Source organism: Bos grunniens, chromosome 20, assembly GCF_055505025.1.
Source record: "Bos grunniens cultivar Pamir isolate PY7600 chromosome 20, Bosgru_T2T1.0, whole genome shotgun sequence".
NCBI classification, from domain to species: Eukaryota; Metazoa; Chordata; class Mammalia; order Artiodactyla; family Bovidae; genus Bos; species Bos grunniens.
Window position 1 is genome coordinate 40077046 of NC_141184.1, and position 20042 is coordinate 40097087.

At 38.0% G+C, this 20042-nt stretch overlaps 2 protein-coding genes and 1 long non-coding RNA gene across 5 annotated transcripts in view; 1 reads left to right on the top strand and 2 right to left on the bottom strand.

Moving 5' to 3' along the window:
- LOC147350285 (uncharacterized) overlaps positions 1–2579 on the bottom strand; it is a 171460-nt gene extending 168881 nt beyond the window's left edge. Inside the window, exon 1 of the long non-coding RNA XR_015148699.1 lies at positions 2234–2579. This is a non-coding gene — a long non-coding RNA (uncharacterized LOC147350285). The remainder of the gene's footprint in view (positions 1–2233) is intronic.
- Positions 1–7612, top strand: part of CCDC152 (coiled-coil domain containing 152) — a 40845-nt gene extending 33233 nt beyond the window's left edge. For 2 of the 3 annotated variants that reach the window (XM_086361591.1, XM_086361592.1), the window contains 3 exons: positions 4789–4916; positions 6244–6327; positions 6859–7612. In XM_086361591.1, the coding sequence (XP_086217717.1) occupies positions 4789–4916; positions 6244–6327; positions 6859–7008 (362 nt within the window). In that variant the 3' untranslated portion in view covers positions 7009–7612. The remainder of the gene's footprint in view (positions 1–4788; positions 4917–6243; positions 6328–6858) is intronic. The other variant, XM_086361593.1, reaches the window with a different exon arrangement.
- Positions 7112–16660, bottom strand: SELENOP (selenoprotein P). The gene is made up of 5 exons (XM_086361590.1): positions 16605–16660; positions 13424–13639; positions 12494–12706; positions 10309–10426; positions 7112–8554 (listed from the first exon to the last, which is right to left on the bottom strand). Exons 2-5 carry the CDS (start codon positions 13624–13626, stop codon positions 7892–7894), a joined length of 1197 nt encoding a protein of 398 aa, XP_086217716.1. The 5' UTR covers positions 13627–13639; positions 16605–16660; the 3' UTR covers positions 7112–7891.
- Positions 16661–20042: the final 3382 nt, after the last annotated feature.

Below are 20042 nucleotides of genomic sequence, written 5' to 3' on the forward strand. Positions count from 1 at the left end.
TGGCAGAAAGTGAAGAGGAACTCAAAAGCCTCTTGATGAAAGTGAAAGAGGAGAGTGAAAAAGTTGGCTTAAAGCTCAACATTCAGAAAACAAAGATCATGGCATCTAGTCCTGTCACTTCATGGGAAACAGATGGGGAAACAGTGGAAACAGTGTCAGACTTTATTTTTGGGGGCTCCAAAATCACTGCAGATGGTGACTGCAGCCATGAAATTAAAAGACGCTTACTCCTTGGAAGGAAAGTTATGACCAACCTAGATAGCATATTCAAAAGCAGAGACATTACTTTGCCAATAAAGGTCCATCTAGTCAAGGCTATGGTTTTTCCTGTGGTCATGTATGGATGTGAGAGTTGGACTGTGAAGAAAGCTGAGCACCGAAGAATTGATGCTTTTGAACTGTGGTGTTGGAGAAGACTCTTGAGAGTCCCTTGGACTGCAAGGAGATCCATCCAGTCCATTCTAAAGGAGATCAGTCCTGGGTGTTCATTGGAAGGACTGATGCTGAAGCTGAAACTCCAATACTTTGGCCACCTGATGCAAAGAGTTGACTCATTGGAAAAGACCCTGATGCTGGGAGGGATTAGGGGCAGGAGGAGAAGGGGACGACAGAGGATGAGATGGCTGGATGGCATCACCGACTCGATGGACCTGAGTTTGAGTGAACTCCGGGAGTTGGTGATGGACAGGGAGGCCTGGCGTGCTGCAATTCATGGGGTCGCAGAGAGTCAGACACGACTGAGCGACTGAACTGCAGATACCATAAAAAAACTTACATGCATATATAATTTTTTTCAGTAATTACCAGTATTCTTGAGTAAACACTGCCTTTACACATCTCAATTTAGGTTTGTTGCTTTCTTTATATTTATGTGATATAAATTACATTTATAAATTGGACTCATGGAGTTTGAATTTAACATTTATGTGAGATAGTTAATATTATTGTAAAATTAATATAAAGTGTAAGTTAGCTTTGATATTTATATACTCATCATATTGAATATAATTTCACTAAGAAATTATATTCACTATTCACTAAGAATGAAATGTAATTTCTCTAAGAAATTATATTCAATATTCAATAAGAATGAAATATTCTTCCTTTAGCAAAGTAGGTCTCATGAACTAATGTTGAGAGTTAACTGGTTTCATAAAGGTATTAAAAAGTTTCTTAACAAGCCTAGATGCACACTGTATGCAAAAATTAACTTGAATAATAGATCTGAATGTAAACCTATAAAACAGCCAGAAGAAAGCATAGCAGATAATCTTTGTGACCCTGAGTTAGCCACAGTTTCTTACAAAGAAACACAAAGCACAAACAATAAAGGAAAAAATTCTAAATTGAACATCAAAAACTATTAACTTCTGTCCTTCAACACAAAAGAAAATGAAAAGACAGGCTACAGACCAGTAGATAATACTTACAAACGCATAACTGATAAAGAACTTATGTTCAAAAATCTATAAGGAACTCTTAATTCAATAATAAGTCAAACAACCCAATAAGGAAAGGAACAAAATACTTGGACACAAATAATATATACAGATGAAAATAAACACATGAAAACATGTTCAACATAATTGGTTTGTAGAAAAATGCAAATTAAAACCACAGTGAGATACCACATTGCACCTTCTGTTGTTGTTCACTCAGTCATCCGACTCTCTGCGACCCCGTGGACTCAAAACCTCAGTGCCAAGTGTTGGTGAGGGTATGGAGCATTGGAATTCTCATACATTACCAGTGGGACTGTAAAATTACACAACCACTTTAGAAAAGAGTTTTGCTGTTTCTTTGGGTTCTCTGAGAAGCAGATGCCTAGATAGAATTAGACATTCAAGAGATTTGTAAAGGAAAACATTTGTGAAGATAGATAGGGAGGGAACTGGGGGAGATGGGTTAGCTGTTACAGGTTGAACCGATGTGAAAAAGAGAAGGAAGAAAGGTGTGCTGGACAGGAGAAGTCAGTCTGTGACACATTTATAAGAAAAAAGTCAGCAAAGTTGGGCCAAAGTTGCCCATCAACCAAGTTCTACAACTCTCAGGAACAACTCTGCCTTAGTATCCATGCCAAGTTCAGTCAGTGGCTAGGAGCAGCTCTTGGGAATCGTGACCTCAGCATAAACATGGTCATGAAAAGCAATGAGTCAGTTACGGTCCCTGAAGTTGGAGATCTGAAAGATGCATTTTCATGGGCACAACAGTTCCCTCCTTATGCTACACGTACCTCCTTCTCCATTGGAGTTCAGGCAGCAGGTTCTCCATACTTCTATGGACGTTTCTTCCTCAGGAGAAACCTAGAAGAGGGGTTGTTGAAGTGTTCTTCCTCCTAGGGACCTAATTGTGTATTTTCAGCCAGCAGGTTCTAGGTCAAAACCTTGGTTCAGGTTAGGAAACTGAGCAAAAAATAATTTTTAATGGGGCCATGTGCCCTCAGCCTCCTGTTCCTCCATTCTTATTTCTTTTGTACTTGTTAAGCAGCATTTACTGCTCATCTGTTAACTAACTCTATGATTCTCAAAAATACCCCTTTGGCTGCTTTCTGACCTTTCTGGTCATTATAGTAATTGTGGCCTCCTGGCTTCTGGCAGTTAAACACCATCATCTGGCTTCTATAACTTGGTGGGGGAAGGGGGACACCATTCATGAATATTAATGAGCCCAACTTTATAACCTCTTACTGGCAGCCCTAGCTTGCAGATAAGAGTGAAAGTTGAACTTCTTGGTGATGCTGGTTTGTCTCTCACCAGCACATTCCCTGTGGCTTGATTAATAGTGTGCCTTCTGTGTCCTCCTAAGGAACATAATCCTTTGGTGCGTTTTCTTGCCTCACAAGATACATCTACTCAAGCATGCCAACTTTTGAGAGCCTCCTTATACCTTTCTCGCTAGCTGCCAGGGCATCTCAGGTGTTGCCACTTCACTCTGTTTTGGCCAGTGCTTTCTCTAGAGGTCTAAGGCTACTCCAACAGAATTTGCCCCATATCCTGGGTCCTTGCTAGGGTATTATGTCCCCTGACCCTAAAGAGTATCTTCAAGTCTATTAATTCTTGCTTACCTAAGTCTTAATTTCTGTCGTCTTCTATCCAGCACCCTCAAAAGTGCCTTCTCAAAGGTATTCACATGGCTCTTCCCAATACAACCTAGCTAATTCTTGCAGCTCTTTGGGGTATATTCACTTTCCCCACTTACCAGCCCCGGTACTCCCCCAGCCAGGTGATACTGAGCTTTAACCCTAGTTATTAGCCTAGCCACCAAAAGAAGAGGCTGGGGCAGTTTTGGAGAAGAGCCTCTGTAGCATCTTTCATCAGTTAAGCTAAGGGCTAGCTCTTCCTAGGAAAAGGTAGGTCACTTCTGCCAATTCTGAGCATTTAGGGGAGCTGTCAAAGCAGTTTCCTCATAGGCATTGATCCAGATACCCCTGTCCTATTTTTTAGGATATTAGGTGTTTCCAACCAGGATTTAGCATGGCACACCTGTTTCTGCTGAGCATTTAAACCTCTCTGGAGTTCTGCAACTTTAATGATTAGATTCTGTTGCTCAGCTGTGCCTGCGCTTCCACTAGAGTTTGTAAGAGCCTGTCTATGGGCTTCCAAAGAGACCCTCTGACTCTCACACCTGTTCTTTAAATCTTTACCTTCTAACAGCTCTGTTTCTTATTATCCCAATGCAGGTAGATGTAAGAGACACGGGTTCGATCCCTGGGTTGGGAAGATCCCCCAGAGGAAGGCACAGCAACTCACCTCCAGTATTCTTGCCTGGAGAATCCCAGAGACAGAGGACCCTGGTGGTCCATGGGGTCACAAAGAGTCAGATACAACTGAACCAGCTGAGCATACACACACAGGAAGTCAATTTAATTTAGCGATAAATAACTCTCCTGTCTTTGTGGGCTTTGTTTCTCATCTTTCAAATGTCTGAACTATTATACCTACAAGGCATTCACCTCCACCAGGACATTTTCCCAGATAACTGCTGATAAAACCTTCAGTGGGCTTCCCTGGTGGCTCAGTGGTAAAGAATCCGCCTACCAATGCAGGAGAGGTGGGTTCAGTCCCTAGGCTGGGATGATCCTCTGGAGAAGGAGATGGCTACCTAACTCAAGTATTCTTGCCTGGGAAATCCCATGGACAGAGGAGCCTAGCAGGCTACACTCCACGGGGTCACAAAAGATTTGGACATAACTTAACGACTAAACAACAACAACAAAATCTTGAGTAATCAGACCCCTGTGGTATACTAGGAACTCCCAGTCCTCTACATACCACTGATGATGGCGTCCTCTTCCTCACAAAGTGGTAAGTGCCCATCCTAACTGTTTCTTGTGCTGATTCAGATCCTCCAAGGAACCACCGAGATGGGAGTAGAAACTCAGAAATTTACTGGACAAAAATGCCTATGAAGGGAAATAGTGAGGGAGCCAGAACAAGCTGGTATAGCTCTAGTCATCCTGTGATGTGAAGCCCTCTATACATAGGAACCCAGGCTTTGTGTGTCTCTTTAACCAATAAATCTCCTATTCTCCAGGCATTCAGAGAACATTATTCTCTAGATATTTAAGAGTACAAATTAGTTTACTTATTCAAAAGCATTCAATGGGCAGCCCTTTTGTTTCAATCATTTTTAAGGGACTTGTTAAAAATATATAAAAGCTACCCTGCACATAAACAGTTTCTAAAATACGTTTTTATTAATAAATTGTACTTTCTTGTCATTTTTTAAAATACAAAAAAGTAATCTTCTAAGATTTTTGAAATGTTACGGTGAATTTTTTTTATTCAGTCAAATTAAGCGAAGAAAAGAATAAAGAACTGATAGAGAAAAAGGAGTTGGAAATTTCCGAGTTAAATGCAAAGTTAAGAACTCAAGAAAGGGAAAAACAAAATGAAATGATCAAACTACAGCTAGAGGTAAGTGTTTAAGGCTCTGCTGAATTTGAGGATGCATCCCTTAGACTAGGCCATTCTTTGTCATCACAGTGAGATAAATTTCAGGATTAGAAACAAGCCTGTGAGACAGTTTCACACATGCTTATTCTTCATCCATAGCATGCAATGCTCAAACCCTGCACAACTGTTACACTGCCTTTCAGCACTTGGCCTCAAGGTGGGACTCCAGTCGTTCAAAAGGTGCTGATTTCCACAGAGGGTCCTATCTCCTCTGCCTGCAGAGACAGCTCAAAGATTACCTACATTTGACAGCTGAGTCAATGCAGCCAAAAGGACTACTGTTCTAGCAGTAGGGAGAGTGTTTCTAATCCTTAACGTTACTCTCTTCTCAGCAGTAATTGTGAAACCCTAATGAACCAACTGGAAGTTTTTCATTTACAATAAATAACTATTTTTTTCCTAATAAATGTGTAGAAAGATAGATGGTGAAGAATCTGCCTGCAATGCAGGAAACCTGGGTTCAGTCCCTCGGTTGGGAAGATACCCTGGAGAAGGGAACAACTACCCACTGCAGTATTCCGACCTGGAGAATCCCATGGACTATACAGTCTATAGGGTCACAAAGAGCCGGACACGACTGAGCGACTTTTACTTGCTATTCATCTTCATTGTAACTATCCATTCTCTCCCCAAACCAGAACACGATCTCACTGAGTTTATTCTTAGTTCACACTATAAACTCAACCTGAAGGAAAAATAATTGAAGATTTTGCAAAAAAAAATGACCTGTAAGAATGGCCCATGAGAATTTTTTTAACCTGATACAGCTTAATGTCAAACCAGCAAGCATTCAAACTAAATCAGTAAAATCATATCCAAATTCTACTATTTAGCCTCACAGTTTCTATAGAAGGGTATTTAAATGTTTTCCCATGACTGTTGATTACACTACATTTTCTTTACAAAATACACTCATAGCAACATGAAAGTATTTTTATCTACCTTTAAGTTCATGAGATTCTCAACCCTAGTTAACTAGATTCTTAACCCTACATGATAGAATCAATGGATGTCTTGAGGAAAAATGCTCCTGACCCCAGCCCAGAATCTCTAAGGTAGTATCCAGGTATTCAGTTCTTTAAAAAACCTGCCCAGATAATTTTAAAGTGCAGCTGGGGTCAATCTTGTTTGGGTAATCCTTGTTCTGAAGACTTTTCTATCTTCTGTTATACAGTGAATACAATTGAACTACAGATGATACATCTAAGAATATAGTGGATTATATTTATAGAAACAATTGTTTCATTTAACTAGAATGTTCTCAACTTTCTTTTTAAACTTGATTCAGTTTGATGCCAAGCTAGCAAGAGTTCAAACTAAAACAAAATCATATCCAGATTCTACTATTTCACCACACAGTATCTACAAAAGGGTACGTGAGTTTTTCTTCCATGATTGTTGCTCAAAAAAATTCTTAATGTGTTTCCATAAAAGTTATATTTAAAACAATATACTTAGCAGTTTTCCTGAAAATATATTTATCCCACTATGAGACATTAAATTTTTAATAATCTTTGTAAGTCACTTTCAATTTAAACTAGTAAATCTTAGTAGTAAATTAAAACATTAGACAAGTCCTTTGACTCTGGACTATCTCAGGAATTCCACAGTGTATTTTGAACTAAAGCTGACTTACTATTCTGAAGTTGTTTAGATACTCAGATAGCATATTTCTTCTTGTTCAACAAATAGTGCTAATGTGTGTTTTTTGTCCTTACACCAGTTTTACCCTGTTAATGCCTACATAAACAAAATTATAGACCTTTTAAAATATGGTATCTTTTTAAATACCTTCTTCTACTTAAACCAGAAGCATCGTTTTTGCTGTTTTGTTGTTCCTTGTATTAATACTTAGTTGTATTATTTATGAACCGCAATAACAAAATTGTTCTGCTCCATTTAGAAACTTCAACATCTTCAGGAAGAAAAAGACAAGGAGATTGCAGTTCTTCGTAATACCGTTCGTGATTTAGAACAACGCCTCTCTGTCAGCAAAGATTCTCAAGTTAAACTTGTTGGCAAAGATCCTCGCTTTAAACGTAGACGGTTTTGAGTAGATTCATTAGTTGCTATTTAATTTCTTTAAAAGCAGTTGAAAATTAATTTTGATTGTCAATATAACATACTACCTAAGTAATAACAACAATGAAAACAAAAAGCTTTAAACTTTTTTATTGAATTTAAACATCCACATTTTTGCCAGTCCTGTTCTACATTTCTGCTTAACAGTATTGACCATAAAAAAAATTCAGGTTTATAGGACCTGGTTTGCCTATTGAACCATCACTGACTATGGAAATACTTTCTAAGCAATCAAGAGTTAGACAACATTCTTTTATCTTTTCCCATCTATCTTTCAAGATTGGCAAAAAAACAAGATATAAAGGCTTCATTCATATATGATAGTAAAAATCAAGATATGAGTCTTAGATATAGAAAAGTATAAATGAATATCTAAAATGTAATCAGAGCAAAGTATTCATGTGTATTTCTGGGTCTGAAAAGACAGAATTCACTTCTTGCTTTAAAGGTTTAATCTGTTAAAAACCTAAGATTAAAAAGACGAAGATAACATTGTTTTGAGAAATAAGAAAGTGGAGAACATGTCTTTGTTGTTCTTCCTCCATTCTCAGTTGCCAACCATCCAACAGAAACCCCTAGGTTATAGTTTACGTTTCTGTTCTCATTAACGCAAGTAGAATACTGGAAAAAGAAAAAGAAAGACATGCTAACCAAACGCTGCAACCACCTCTCAGCTGAATAAAAATATGGTTTGGGTCAAAATTTCTTTGACTTAAATTTTATGGAAGTCAATTTCTCCATGTTTGCACAAATCCAATTCCTATTTTTGGATCACTGTTAATTAGGTACCTTATACAAATGCTGGAAATGCAATTGTGTAGATTGACTTGGGGAATATATCCAATTTCATATATTTAATTTGAAGGTCATTTTCACATTTTGGCCTTATTTTTTCAGCTTCACTTGGTGCTGGCTTCTGTGGGGTTGAGCTGCTGACCTGCTGCCTGTCAGGCAGCTGGAGGCAAACGTCACTGTCAAGATTCAATGACATTCTCCTCCGCCAAAAGGCCCTGTCAGCTACACAAAGAGGGGAGCTTTTCTGTACACTGTCAGGTGATTGCAGACCCTGTTTTTTCAAATACCAGATGTCGACAGTGGCAACAGCAGCTACTCAAAGCAGATTCTGAATCTTTGGGAAACTGTCAGAGTAACTGATTTATGCATCTCTTTCGTCAGAGCTTCTTTTGTGGAAGAGAAGGTTGTAAACTTTCACTTCCTACTGGTGTATCACAGTTATCTGAGTGACCCTGTCTTTGGGGACCCTTGTGCCTGTGGTGGTGGTGATGAAGACCTGAAGGAGGGGGATTCTCAGGGGTATCTGGTGTGTCTGGTTTTGGAGGCTCTGAAAGATGAGCATTTTCATGAAGCTGATGCCCATGATGGGGATGGGGGTGGGGATGGGGATGGGGATGGGGATGGGGGTGGGGGTGGGGGTGGTGATGTCGCTGTGAAGCCTCAGCTGTTTTCTCCTTGGTAGCCAGAAATACATTTTTACAGACGTCTTCATCTTCCAGTGCCTGGAATACATTTTATAAATCATTTAACAAATTTATAGATTTAGCAAGAATGCATGAAAAAATGAATTCTGGAGTTAACATATATGAAAGTCAAACTGCTTAATTAGATTTGAACTGGTTTTGTGTTTCCAGCATCATATTAATAAGAGAAAAAAAAATTTATCTCAGCCTCAACGCCTAGACTTTTTATTAAATTTGGTTCCCATCCATACCTAATTATAAAGTGCTTCTTGTACAAAGTTTGCATTTAACTAAAGAATCTTCAAACATTTTGCAAATAAATCAATGTAAATGTTTTGAAAATAGATTTTTAAAAATGTAAGTTAAAGCTTTAACAATTAAGCTTCTATACTAGTTAAATCAACAGCAGAATTCAAATTTTCCTTTCCTTATTAAAAGCATTTCCTAAATTTTTAAGAATTCTGAGGAAGAATAAAACCACTATATTTATATCTGCAGAAGCAAAACTAAACTAACTGGTTAAAAGAACTTAGATCGACTGCAGTAAAATCAAACAACTATCAAATCCTAAAATCAGTTTACCAAACGGAACCTTTCACACCAGTGTCAACAAAGCATTGAATATAATATTATTTTCTGAAACAAACTAATTCCTCTGATAACTCAAAAGAGCCAATAAAATTAACTCTGCTAATATTTATAATTACTATTACTATTTATAATTACTAGGCATTTTCCAAATTTCAAAATACTGAAACAAATCCCAAAATAGGAATCAACATAGCTAACATTCATCAGGCACTGAATATAAGTTAGACACTGAGTTAGTACTTTACTTGCTTTACTTCAGTCTCATCTGTAAAAGCAGTAAAATAACCCTCACAGTATTATGCAGATTAAAATGTGAAGAATGACACAACTAAATTAATTAAACTGTTGGTTTTCTTATTAACTTAAGTGAGTCATTAGAATGTGAATGGCTTTCTTTAGAGTTGGGAAAAATCTAAAGGAAGCAGAGCTCATAAATAAAAATTTTAAATTATTTTTGAACCTGAGTTCAAATTTTGCCAACTTGGCTCTGTCAAGGAAACATTGTTTGGAGTTATTTTCCTTCTCAATCTGAGAGGAAAAGAAGTTTATTTAACATAAGAAGTTTAGTTAATATAAGTTAAAATCAATTCTCTAAGTATCTTTTTTATAAATCATACATACATATAGTGTTTCTCATAACAAGGAATAAATATTCTAGTGGTTGTGAAGAAGTAAAAAATAAATAAAGTTATTAATTTTAAAAATAAAATGATTTTTTAAAAAGTATCAGTAATTCCAAGTGCATTGTGTAAGAGCGTCACAGAAAAGCTGACAGTCTTACATTCTTGGTGAATTAAGTAGTTATCTGGGCCTGTTCCACTTCAGGTAATGCCATGGATAATCTTTGCTATCACTATGTACTTACATGAGCACATTCATAATATTGCAATAGTGTATTTTATGTTGGCTGAATTCTTTAAGCACTTAAAGTCATGCAGTATCATTTGGTGGTAATTATAATACGTTGCTGCATTGATTTTTGTTCTCTAAACTCCTCCTAGATAAAAGCAATATGAATCTTGAAAAGATGTTTTAAAGTGTATGTTACATAACAGGAAGTGTAGGTAATTATAAAAATGACTATTGTAGTTTATTTCTAGTATATCAAAAGAAATGCTGATTTAGCTAATTAGTCATGAAACACTAACTTAGATAGCTCTTTAAGGATTTCCTCTTCAAAGAAAAATAATTGAGAAAAATACCTTGAGAGAGCAGTTTCCACATTTATCTTCACAGTAAACAGTCTTAATGGAATCTTCTACATATGTGAAAGTTAGGAAGGAATAAGGCAAACCAAGATGATATACAAGGCGGCCACATCTGAAAAATATAATAGCCATTACAATACTTTGGCTTAAAACTCAATATTCAAAAAAACTAAGATCATGGCATCTGGTCCCATCACTTCATGGCAAATAGATGAGGGAACAATGAAACAGTGACAGACGCTATTTTGGGAGGCGCCAGAATCACTGCAGATGGTGACTGCAGCCATGAAATTCAAAGATGCTTGCTCCTTGGAAGAAAAGTTATGACCAACCTAGACAGCATATTAAAAAGCAGAGACATTACTTTGCTGACAAAGGTCTGTCTAGTCAAAATGTGAAAGTTGGACTATAAAGAAAGCTGAGCGCCGAAGAATTGATACTTTTGAACTGTGGTGTTGGAGAAGACTCTTGAGAGTCCCTTGGACTGTAAGATCAAACCAGTCAATCCTAAAGGAAATCAGTCCTGAATATTCATTGGAAGGACTGATGCTGAAGCTCCAATACTTTGGCCACCTGATGCAAAGAACTGTCACAAAGAGTTGAACACAACTGAGTGACTAAACTGAAGTGAACAATATCTTCAGTGTCATGATCCTACTCATGCACCATCTGGCATGAGACTGTAGGTTTAATGGTCTTATAACTGTTATAAGACCCTTTCATAACTTTAGTAAATTTCCCTGAAGGGGATCTCAAGCTTCCTGGCACTGCATACCAGGTCAGGTCATGAAAAGACTATAGTGAGTCTGATATGGTTGCCAGGTGGGAGGGATAGTAAAGGAGTTTGGGATGGACATGTACACACTGCTATAAAGTGGATAACCAGCAAGGAGCTACTGTATAGCACGTGGAACTCTGCTCAATGTTATGTGCAGCCTGAATGGGAGGGGAGCTTGGGGAAGAATAGATACATGTGTATGTATGGCTGAGTCCCTTCACCGTTCACCTGTAACTACCACAACATTGTTAATCAGCTGTACCCCAATACAAAATAAAAAGTTTCAAAGAAAAAAAAAAAAAGACTACAGTGAGTCCGATACTAGCATTGTGAAAAATGAAATAGATATATGTCACAATAAATAAAGTCAAAATTATGTGGTTATTTTGATTTGGTCAAATACAATTTTGTAATTGGCTCATAAATTCTATCAAAGTTCAAACCACTGACCTCATAAATCAGGTCTGCAAATCACATGATCTTTTCATAACTGCTAAGGCAGCACAAATTCCACACAGTAAGAAATCACAGCATAATGAGAAAGATCCTCAAGTCTTGGCCAGTAGCCCACTGATTTAAATAAGAATCTGATGCAGCAAAAATTTCAGCACAATGAAAGAAATGGAAATACACTTGGCATTTTCAGAAACGGTGGAGTTTAAATGTCCTTCTTGCCCCCATTTTATCCTGTATATACAATTTTATATGAATATCAAAAGGTTAAACTTTGCGACAGATTAAATTAGAAGCTCGCAGTCCTGAAAGAATAACATGTAATATTAAAAATACTTAGAGTAAGACCAAGTAGGTCTCAGACCTAGGCAGAGTCTGGCTTACCATCCCTGAAGAGCCAAAAAACAAACAAACCAGCACCAACTAGAAATGATGATAGCAAATAATGTATGCATTGAAGTTCTTTCATAATACAAACATTTTATTCATTCATGGAATCAAAAGCAGATTCATACAGATTATGCCTAAATGATTAACATACTTTATAGTTAAGAAATGCAGATATATAACCTTAAAATGTATTAATAGTAATTTTAGAGATAAGCCAGTAGTCTGCAAAGTACGGTTATTCGTCTGCAACATTTTTAAGTGAGAATTGTACGAAAGGTACAAATTGATTTTTCTTTTTATTTAATCAGAATGCTAATGTACAGAGGGAAGAAAGTATAGTCAATTTTCCTTATTTCCCTTTTGGAGTGGTGAATTCTTTTGTGTAAAAGGAAGTCATCTGGCAAAACCAAACATTCTAATGGGCTCACTTTAAGTATTTGGTAACAAGATGAAAGCAGATGTCTTGTTTTAAATCACTTATTACCTTAACTATGAAGCAGGTATACTGTAATGTGAGGGTGGGTGTGCATGCACGTGTGTATAAAGGTGGGGACACACCTGTCATATATGAGGAAGTCATCTTTGTTTCCATTTAAGAGAGTCCAGACATCTGGTTGGTTTTCTTCTTGTTGGTAAACAGGAATATGTTCTGAAACCTTATTTTTAAGATGCACATATTTTAATCGAGAAGAGATTCCTTGATGATTAACAACAACATAGGAGATGTTAGAATATCCTTCTTTCTCCAGTTTTACTCGCAGGTCCTCCAATCTAACATATTTGGAAAAAATACAAAAAAAGGAATAATTAGTGACTTCTCCCTTTCTCCTCTATTTTCCTACATGAAACTCTTTTGTTATTTTTTACTTACTCAGACCTCTTTTTTATATTTTTTTAAAAAACTAAAACTTGTATTTTTCTAATTATTTATTGAACTCTTTATACTCAGTAAAAACTATACGCCAAGTGCTTGCACAAACAGTCCATATGGTCCTCAAAGGAATCCTATGAAGCGTGTATCTTTTTAATCCATCTCCCAGTTACAGAGAAATTGTACCCAATAAGTATTTGGCAAATAACCCAACAAATATATATATTTATAAATTCATTACATGACTCAAGACCTTTGGTGGCAAGTATAGTGTTTGTTCTACTCTGGCAAAGCTCTCATATCTACTTCCTTTATTGAAATAACTAATCCATTTGCAGGAGTACAATTTAAAACATTTTCCTTACACAAGTAATATTTAGTAGGCTACTACAAAATATAGGTACACAAAAAGAAAAAAAAAATTACATAGCTCCAGGAAAGCCACTGTAAACATCCCCCTAGTCTTCTCTCTTCTAACATGTTCTAGGCCAACAAATATAGTTTTTTTTTAAGGCAATTTAGTAAATATATCTTTTCTATTTTTATTGTTTCATGCATGTTATCTATTGAATAGCTATCCCCTTAAGAAATTGTAGACCACAGAAAGACTACCTTACCTAGATGCCTGCAGAATGCACAGGTATCAGCTGGCTTGAAGAAGAGCAACCACAGTCACTGAACCGTAGGAGTTCAGCATAGGGTCTTGATCCTTTATGCTCCAGGGTGGAGGTTGCTTACAATAGGAGCTTTGGCCCTGGCTCTCTGTCCCTCCGGTTAGGAGGAGGCAGAGAGCCAGAGCCAGCCCCAGGCCTCTCCACATGGCTGGGGTTGTCCTGTAAAAGAGAAAACCTTTCTGTCATCTTCACAGTTGTAACAAGGAATCTCTATAAACCAGCAGGTATAATTCTACTTTCTACAAATACCTAGCCAGTGGATTCTGTCTCTGTGTTGTTGGGTTCTTTGTATTGGGCATCTTAGCACCAAATCTCCCTGTAAAGGGGAAAGATCAGCCTGAGTCAGGGAAGCTGCCTAAGCACCTCTCAACTATCTGGCTTAGCGAGATACTTGAATAAGCCTGCTATGAAGATTAGCCTGAACAGGCAGTCCAGTGCTTCTCTAGTAGAAGATATATGTCCAGGAGAAAATACATGTCTAGGGAAATTCTGAGAATATGGCCTCTACAGCCAAGTAACATTCTGTAGACATGATTTGATTTTTGAGACACAAGTTCTGACTGCTTCTTTCTTTTCTCTACCAGTCTAAGCACAGGAAGGGTACATAGGGAATTCTGCATAGAAATGAAAAGACATCATGGGAAGAGAACTTAGGAAGAAAGGAGGTGGCAGTGAGGGAAGTCTGCCAACATGAGATTCAGATGTTATTGCCAGCCAAAATATTGCTATTATAGCCAAGACCAATACGGACCAATAAGACACCTGGCCAAGAAGAAATACTACAAATCACTGGGCCTTGTACCACTTAAGATTCACTGAAATCTACACTCTTATGAGTCTACTTATTGGCTACCACTACTTTCAGGAAGTTCCTGTGACTAGATGGCATGTTCTTGGGTAAAAAAAAATGACCCCTCTGAGTAGGGAAGTTAAATAACATGATGAGAAATATTCCCAAAACAAGGGCCAGAGCTCTCTGCAGAGAGGTACAAATAAAACACATGAACTGTAGATAGGTGGTGGAAAAAAGAACATATTCAGCAGAGAAAGAAAAATCCATACATTTAATTTTTAATTTCAGACACACCAAGTGAATCAGGTCATCAAAATAAGCGTGCTTATTTTGATATGAAGGTCGGTGGGAGACAGATCAAGGCAAAATTCCAGAACTAGGAAGTCGGCACATGTTTAGACACTGATCTATGATAAAAAAGTAAAAGTACTTTGGGGACGGGGTGGTTGGGGGAGAGGAGGCAGCTAATGATAAATTACCTAGAGTGAGCCCAGAGTTAAGAGGGGAGCAGAGAAGCTAAAATCAGACTGATATGGGCTCTATTGCACTAGTAGCTGTGGATAGAACTTTCAAAAACCTGATTACAACTATATGACCATTATCTCTTTTTGCAGCTGAGAAAACTGGCTAAGTGTGAGTTTAGGCAGCTTGCCCAAGTCCCACACAGGTACTAAGTCACAGGGAAACTGAATTCAAACCAGTTCTACCGATTCCAACACATGACCTCTTACCTACAGCAATATATTGACTCTTTTCAGATAGGTCACCTTTAGTAACTACAGTAGCCAGAATTTCGGGGTTTTAATTTATTTATTTATTTGCAGTATAACTGCTTTACAATGTTATGTTCGTTTTTGTGCTTTCCATCACATACAACAGCATGAATCAGCTGTATGTACAATATACCCCCTCCCTCTTAAGCCTCCCTCTCTTTCCTCCACCCCACCCCTCTAGGTTAGGACAGAGGGGATTGAGTTTTTTATGCCCTAAAATGACAAAGAAAACATCAAAATTATTCAGGCTTTTTTTGTTTCTTACTAGAATGACTAGATTTTCCCCACTTTATAGAATATAAATTCAGTAGTTACAGACCCTTCAGCATAAACTCGGCACCTGGCACCCTCACTCTGCACAGCATTCCAACTGGCTGAAGAGTGAATATAAATGAAAAGGTTATTTCACTCAGTTTTTTGATGAAAAAATAACTAAAGCCATTGGCAGAGGGTAGTGGATTACAGAGTTCACACTTCCAGATTTTCCCATCACTATAATCAAGAAGCTGTTAACTTTGTTTTCTTAAAATCACTTTTTACATAAACTTTTGATTGATTGCAGCTGTCAGACAACTACATAAAATAATGAGGATAAATAAAATTAGATTTACTGAAAGGTCTTGTGGCTCAGATGGTAAAGAGCCTGCCTGCAATGCAGGAGACATGGGTTCAATCCCTTCAATCTTGGGAAGATCTCCTGGAGAAGGAAATGGCAACCCACTCCAGTAATCTTGCCTGGAAAATCCCATGGACGGAGGAGCCTGGCAGGTACAGTCCGTAGGGTCACAAAGAGTCGGACACTATTGAGAAACTTCACTTAATGCAGTAACAATTAAAATGTAGTTGTGAATTTCACTAATCTCATCACTTTACAATCACAAGCCTGGATTCTTGACCACAAACAGACCTATATTTGTTTAAAATTCCCCATTTAAAGGCAAAATATGCAGAAACATTTTCCACCCTCTTCCCCTACCCTGCATCCTCAGACCCACTTCTGAGGGTCCCCTTCTCATTCTCCTAAAAGCACCAATAACCACTGATTTTGACATGGGTTTTAACTCTTTCAAGAATGACTATTCTCCACAGTGAACCAAACCTGCTTTCTTTTTTTACCTTGAAATTGTTCACAATATCCCTGGACATTTCTACAGCACCCTCTACACAGACCAGATCTCAGTCTCTGCTCCTCAAACCCACCAGCTGTTTTGCCATTAGAGCTCTCACTTTGCATTTCAGTGGGAAATACTTAAGCTTGAACACACAGTATTGCCTATATAACAACACAACTTTTTGCAGAGGAAAAGTATTCCACTTCTCCAGCCTCCTCTGCCCCTATCTTTATCCTCCACTGTGCAGAAGGCAGGGCAAAAATCAGCTAGAACTGATAATGTCCCCACCACACTTTGTGTTCAGACTTGTGTTCTTTATTTTCTTTACCCATCTCTTTTTTTCAAATCTCTTCTAAGGACAAAAACATTTTATCAAGACCCGAAAATCAAATCATTTACCAAACTCTCAAAGAATCAAGTTTGGAAAACACAAAGTTCCTACTTACACAACCCCTTCCGACCAGCTTGCTTCCTTTCTCTTTGCTCAGCTGGGCGGCTCCACAAAGCCACAGAGAGAAACTCGGATATTTATAGTCCTGTTGTTTACCTCACCCGCTGAGCGAAAGTCAGAAGTTTAATGCATGCTCAGCCTGTGACCTTGCAAGGAGAGACCAGCCCTGAACTGATTATTACCATCAACTTTTAAAAGTAACAAGCGCTGGCATGCATAAAATGGGGGGAATTTGGGGTAATTACTGGTATATTCCCTATCGTTTTTAGTCACCCTGTTTGCTAGGATTTAATGGTACAGTCGGGGGCGGGAGGAAGAGCTAAGAATAAAGAAGGCTTCCAAGTTACGTTCTTCTCCAAACAAACTATAATAGGGAAAAATATTTGCTAAGCCAGTGAGATAAGCTGTCACTTTAAAAAAAGAAAAATAATTTTTTTTTCTGTAACTTTGTAGTGGTCAGGTGATAGCCCAACCCAAACCGTGTGAGCTTTGTTAAGTCTCCTGCTGTTAAGGACCTGCTTGGTTTATTTTGCGGCTTTAAAACTTGAATCTCTGGGATCTCACAGGACTTCTGCTCTTTTTTTTTTTTTTTTTTTTTTTTTATCATTTAAGGGAAGGAATAAGGAAACAGAACTTCTGCCTGAGGGAAACGAGGCTTCAGTTTTCTCATCACAGAAGTCCCACTCCCTGGAAGACATATGTATCCCATAGAAGTTCTTAAGAATCTACTGTAAAATCGTTACCAATTTAAGTACCATGCAAATAAGTTAACTGTGATAGTAGCTGCACATGGAAAAGAATATGGACATTTCAAAGTATACAAATATATTGAGAATTACCACCCTTTCAGACACTGATACAGTCTTTCTATTAACTGCTGCCAATGAGCACATCCATGACAGGTAGGCAAGTGGCAATGCCAAGAGATGCCGGCCCTGGATAGTGATGATTTTCAGGTGAGCCTTGCTTTCCCTACCAGTGCGCTTTGTCCAAGTGAACCCCTATGGATTGCTGAGCTGGGTACTGCTTTACAAGGTGCAGAGAGTGCAAAGAGGCTCAGATGTGATCTTTTCTGTAAGGAAACAAATTATCAAAGTAGAAGCTTTGCGTTTGAAAGCCAAATTCTATTTACTCACACCAAGCAGTAACCTTAATCTTTCAGGGTCCCTTTGAGAATCCAGTAAAATGCTTAGTTTCTCCTCGGGGGCAGGGGGAAATGCACATATACATCCTTGTTTTTAAAAGAATCTTTTGGGGGAAAAAAATTTCGAAATAAAACAGATAATTCCCCCTGTGGTTCATTTGCTTAAGAAATTTAAATAGTCATGTTGGGTCTTTCTGCAACAGAGTATTAAGTATATTACCATCACCTCCTTCCTTTACATGTGGCTTAGCATTTGCCTCCTGTACCAAAGAATTCCCTGCAAGCATGCAACTGGCTCCAAAGCCAAGCACCCAGGACTGTGTGTGTCCAGGCGACTGTATGCCTAAAACCCCCAAATGGCCAAAGGAGACGATGGGGAGTTTGCAGTATTTGAAGGGAATCCAGGCTTTTTTAACTGAAGTATAGTTAACTTATTGTGTTAGTTTCAGACATACAGCAAAGTGTTTCAGATATAGTTTTTAGATTATTTTTCATTATAGATTATTACAAGGCATTGAATATAGTTCCCAATGTTGCCCAATAAATCCTTGCTGCTGCTGCTGCTACTAAGTCGCTTCAGTCGTATCCGACTGTGTGCGACCCCATAGACGGCAGCCCACCAGGCTCCCCCGTCCCTGGGATTCTCCAGGCAAGAATACTGGAGTGGGTTGCCATTTCCTTCTCCAATGCATGAAAGTGAAAAGTGAAAGTGAAGTCGCTCAGTCGTCTCTGACTCCTAGCGACCCCATGAACTGCAGCCTACCAGGCTCCTCCATCCATGGGATTTTCCAGGCAAGAGTACTGGAGTGGGGTGCCATTTATGTATAGTAGCTTGTATTTGCTAATCCCATACTCCTCTAATTTATTACTTCCCCGTTTCCCTGTTGGTAACCGTAAGTTTGTTTTCTATGTCTGTGAATCTGTTTCTGTTTTGTATATAGATTAATTTGTATTTTTTTAGATTCTACATATAAGTGATATCATATAATATTTGTCTGATTTCATTTAGTATGATAATCTCTAGATCCATCCGTGTTGCTGCAAATGGCAATATTTCATTTTTTCTTTTGGCTGAGTAATATTCCACTGTATATATGTACCACATCTTCTTAAACTGGTTATCTGTTGATGGGCACATAGTTTGTGTCCCTGTCTTAGCTATTATAAATAGTGCTGCTATGAACAGTAGGGTGCATGTATCTTTCCAAGAGTTTCCACCTTTTCTGATGCATGCCTAGGAGTAGGGTTGCTAGATTATATGGTAGCTCTAGTTTAGTTTTTTAAGGACCCTCCATACTGTTTTCCATAGTGGCTATACCAATCTACATTCCCACTACAGGGTAGGAGGGTTTGAAGGGAATCCATTTTTAGTAGCCTCTTCTGTGCTGGGCAATCTAGGTCTAGTCAGGTTCTTAAAAAAGCAAAGGTTTTGCTTTTAGTGAGTATTAAATTATATTAAATCAAACAAAATCAAACATTTATTAGGGGCTTATGCTAGACACAATGTTGAGTTCCTTGTTCTGAAGGACTTCAAAATCTAACAGAATTGACAGACAAGTAAGCAGTGAAAAGACACTAGAAAGTGTGACAATATCTAGAATGCCTGTAAGCACAAGGTTCTGTTGGAACCCTGGAAATGAGCAGCATTGTAATGCAGCCTGGAGACAGGGCCAACAGGACAGTTAGCACGAGTTCAACAGGCACTTCATCTTAGGCTTCTCACTCTACTTCCAAAGTGCCCAGTAACTCTGATCATAGGACTGTCTAGAAAATTACTTTGTTTCAATTTTTAACGAATGATTAAAATCTCCTGATAGCTTGTTCCAGGTACCACCGTACAGTGAACATTAAGATGACTGACTGTATCCCATCAAGCTGAACTTCATCCTAATGATCTCATCTCCCATAACTTCCAGCCCTGGAGCCAAGATTCTATCTTTCTTCGTACTTTCTCATTCTTCCATATCCTTATCATTTTTCCTCAGAATGTTTATGTAAATGTGTAAACTATGTTTTTAATAAGCATTCTCAACTTTTTAATGTGTCTTGGGTGATTTTCATGGAGAATAGGGCCCTAAGAATCTGAGTTCATTATAGACTTGGAAGAGGACTATGAACTGTGATTTTAGAAATCAGTTAGCTGTAGCAGGTGATAATATGACATTAGCATTTAACATTTGTAAGACACTGATGTCTCGAATAATTAACAAGGGAGTGTCATAACCATATGAAGGAACTATATAAAATATTAACCCCCTTAGCTTGGTTGTCAGATGGTGTTTTAAAAGC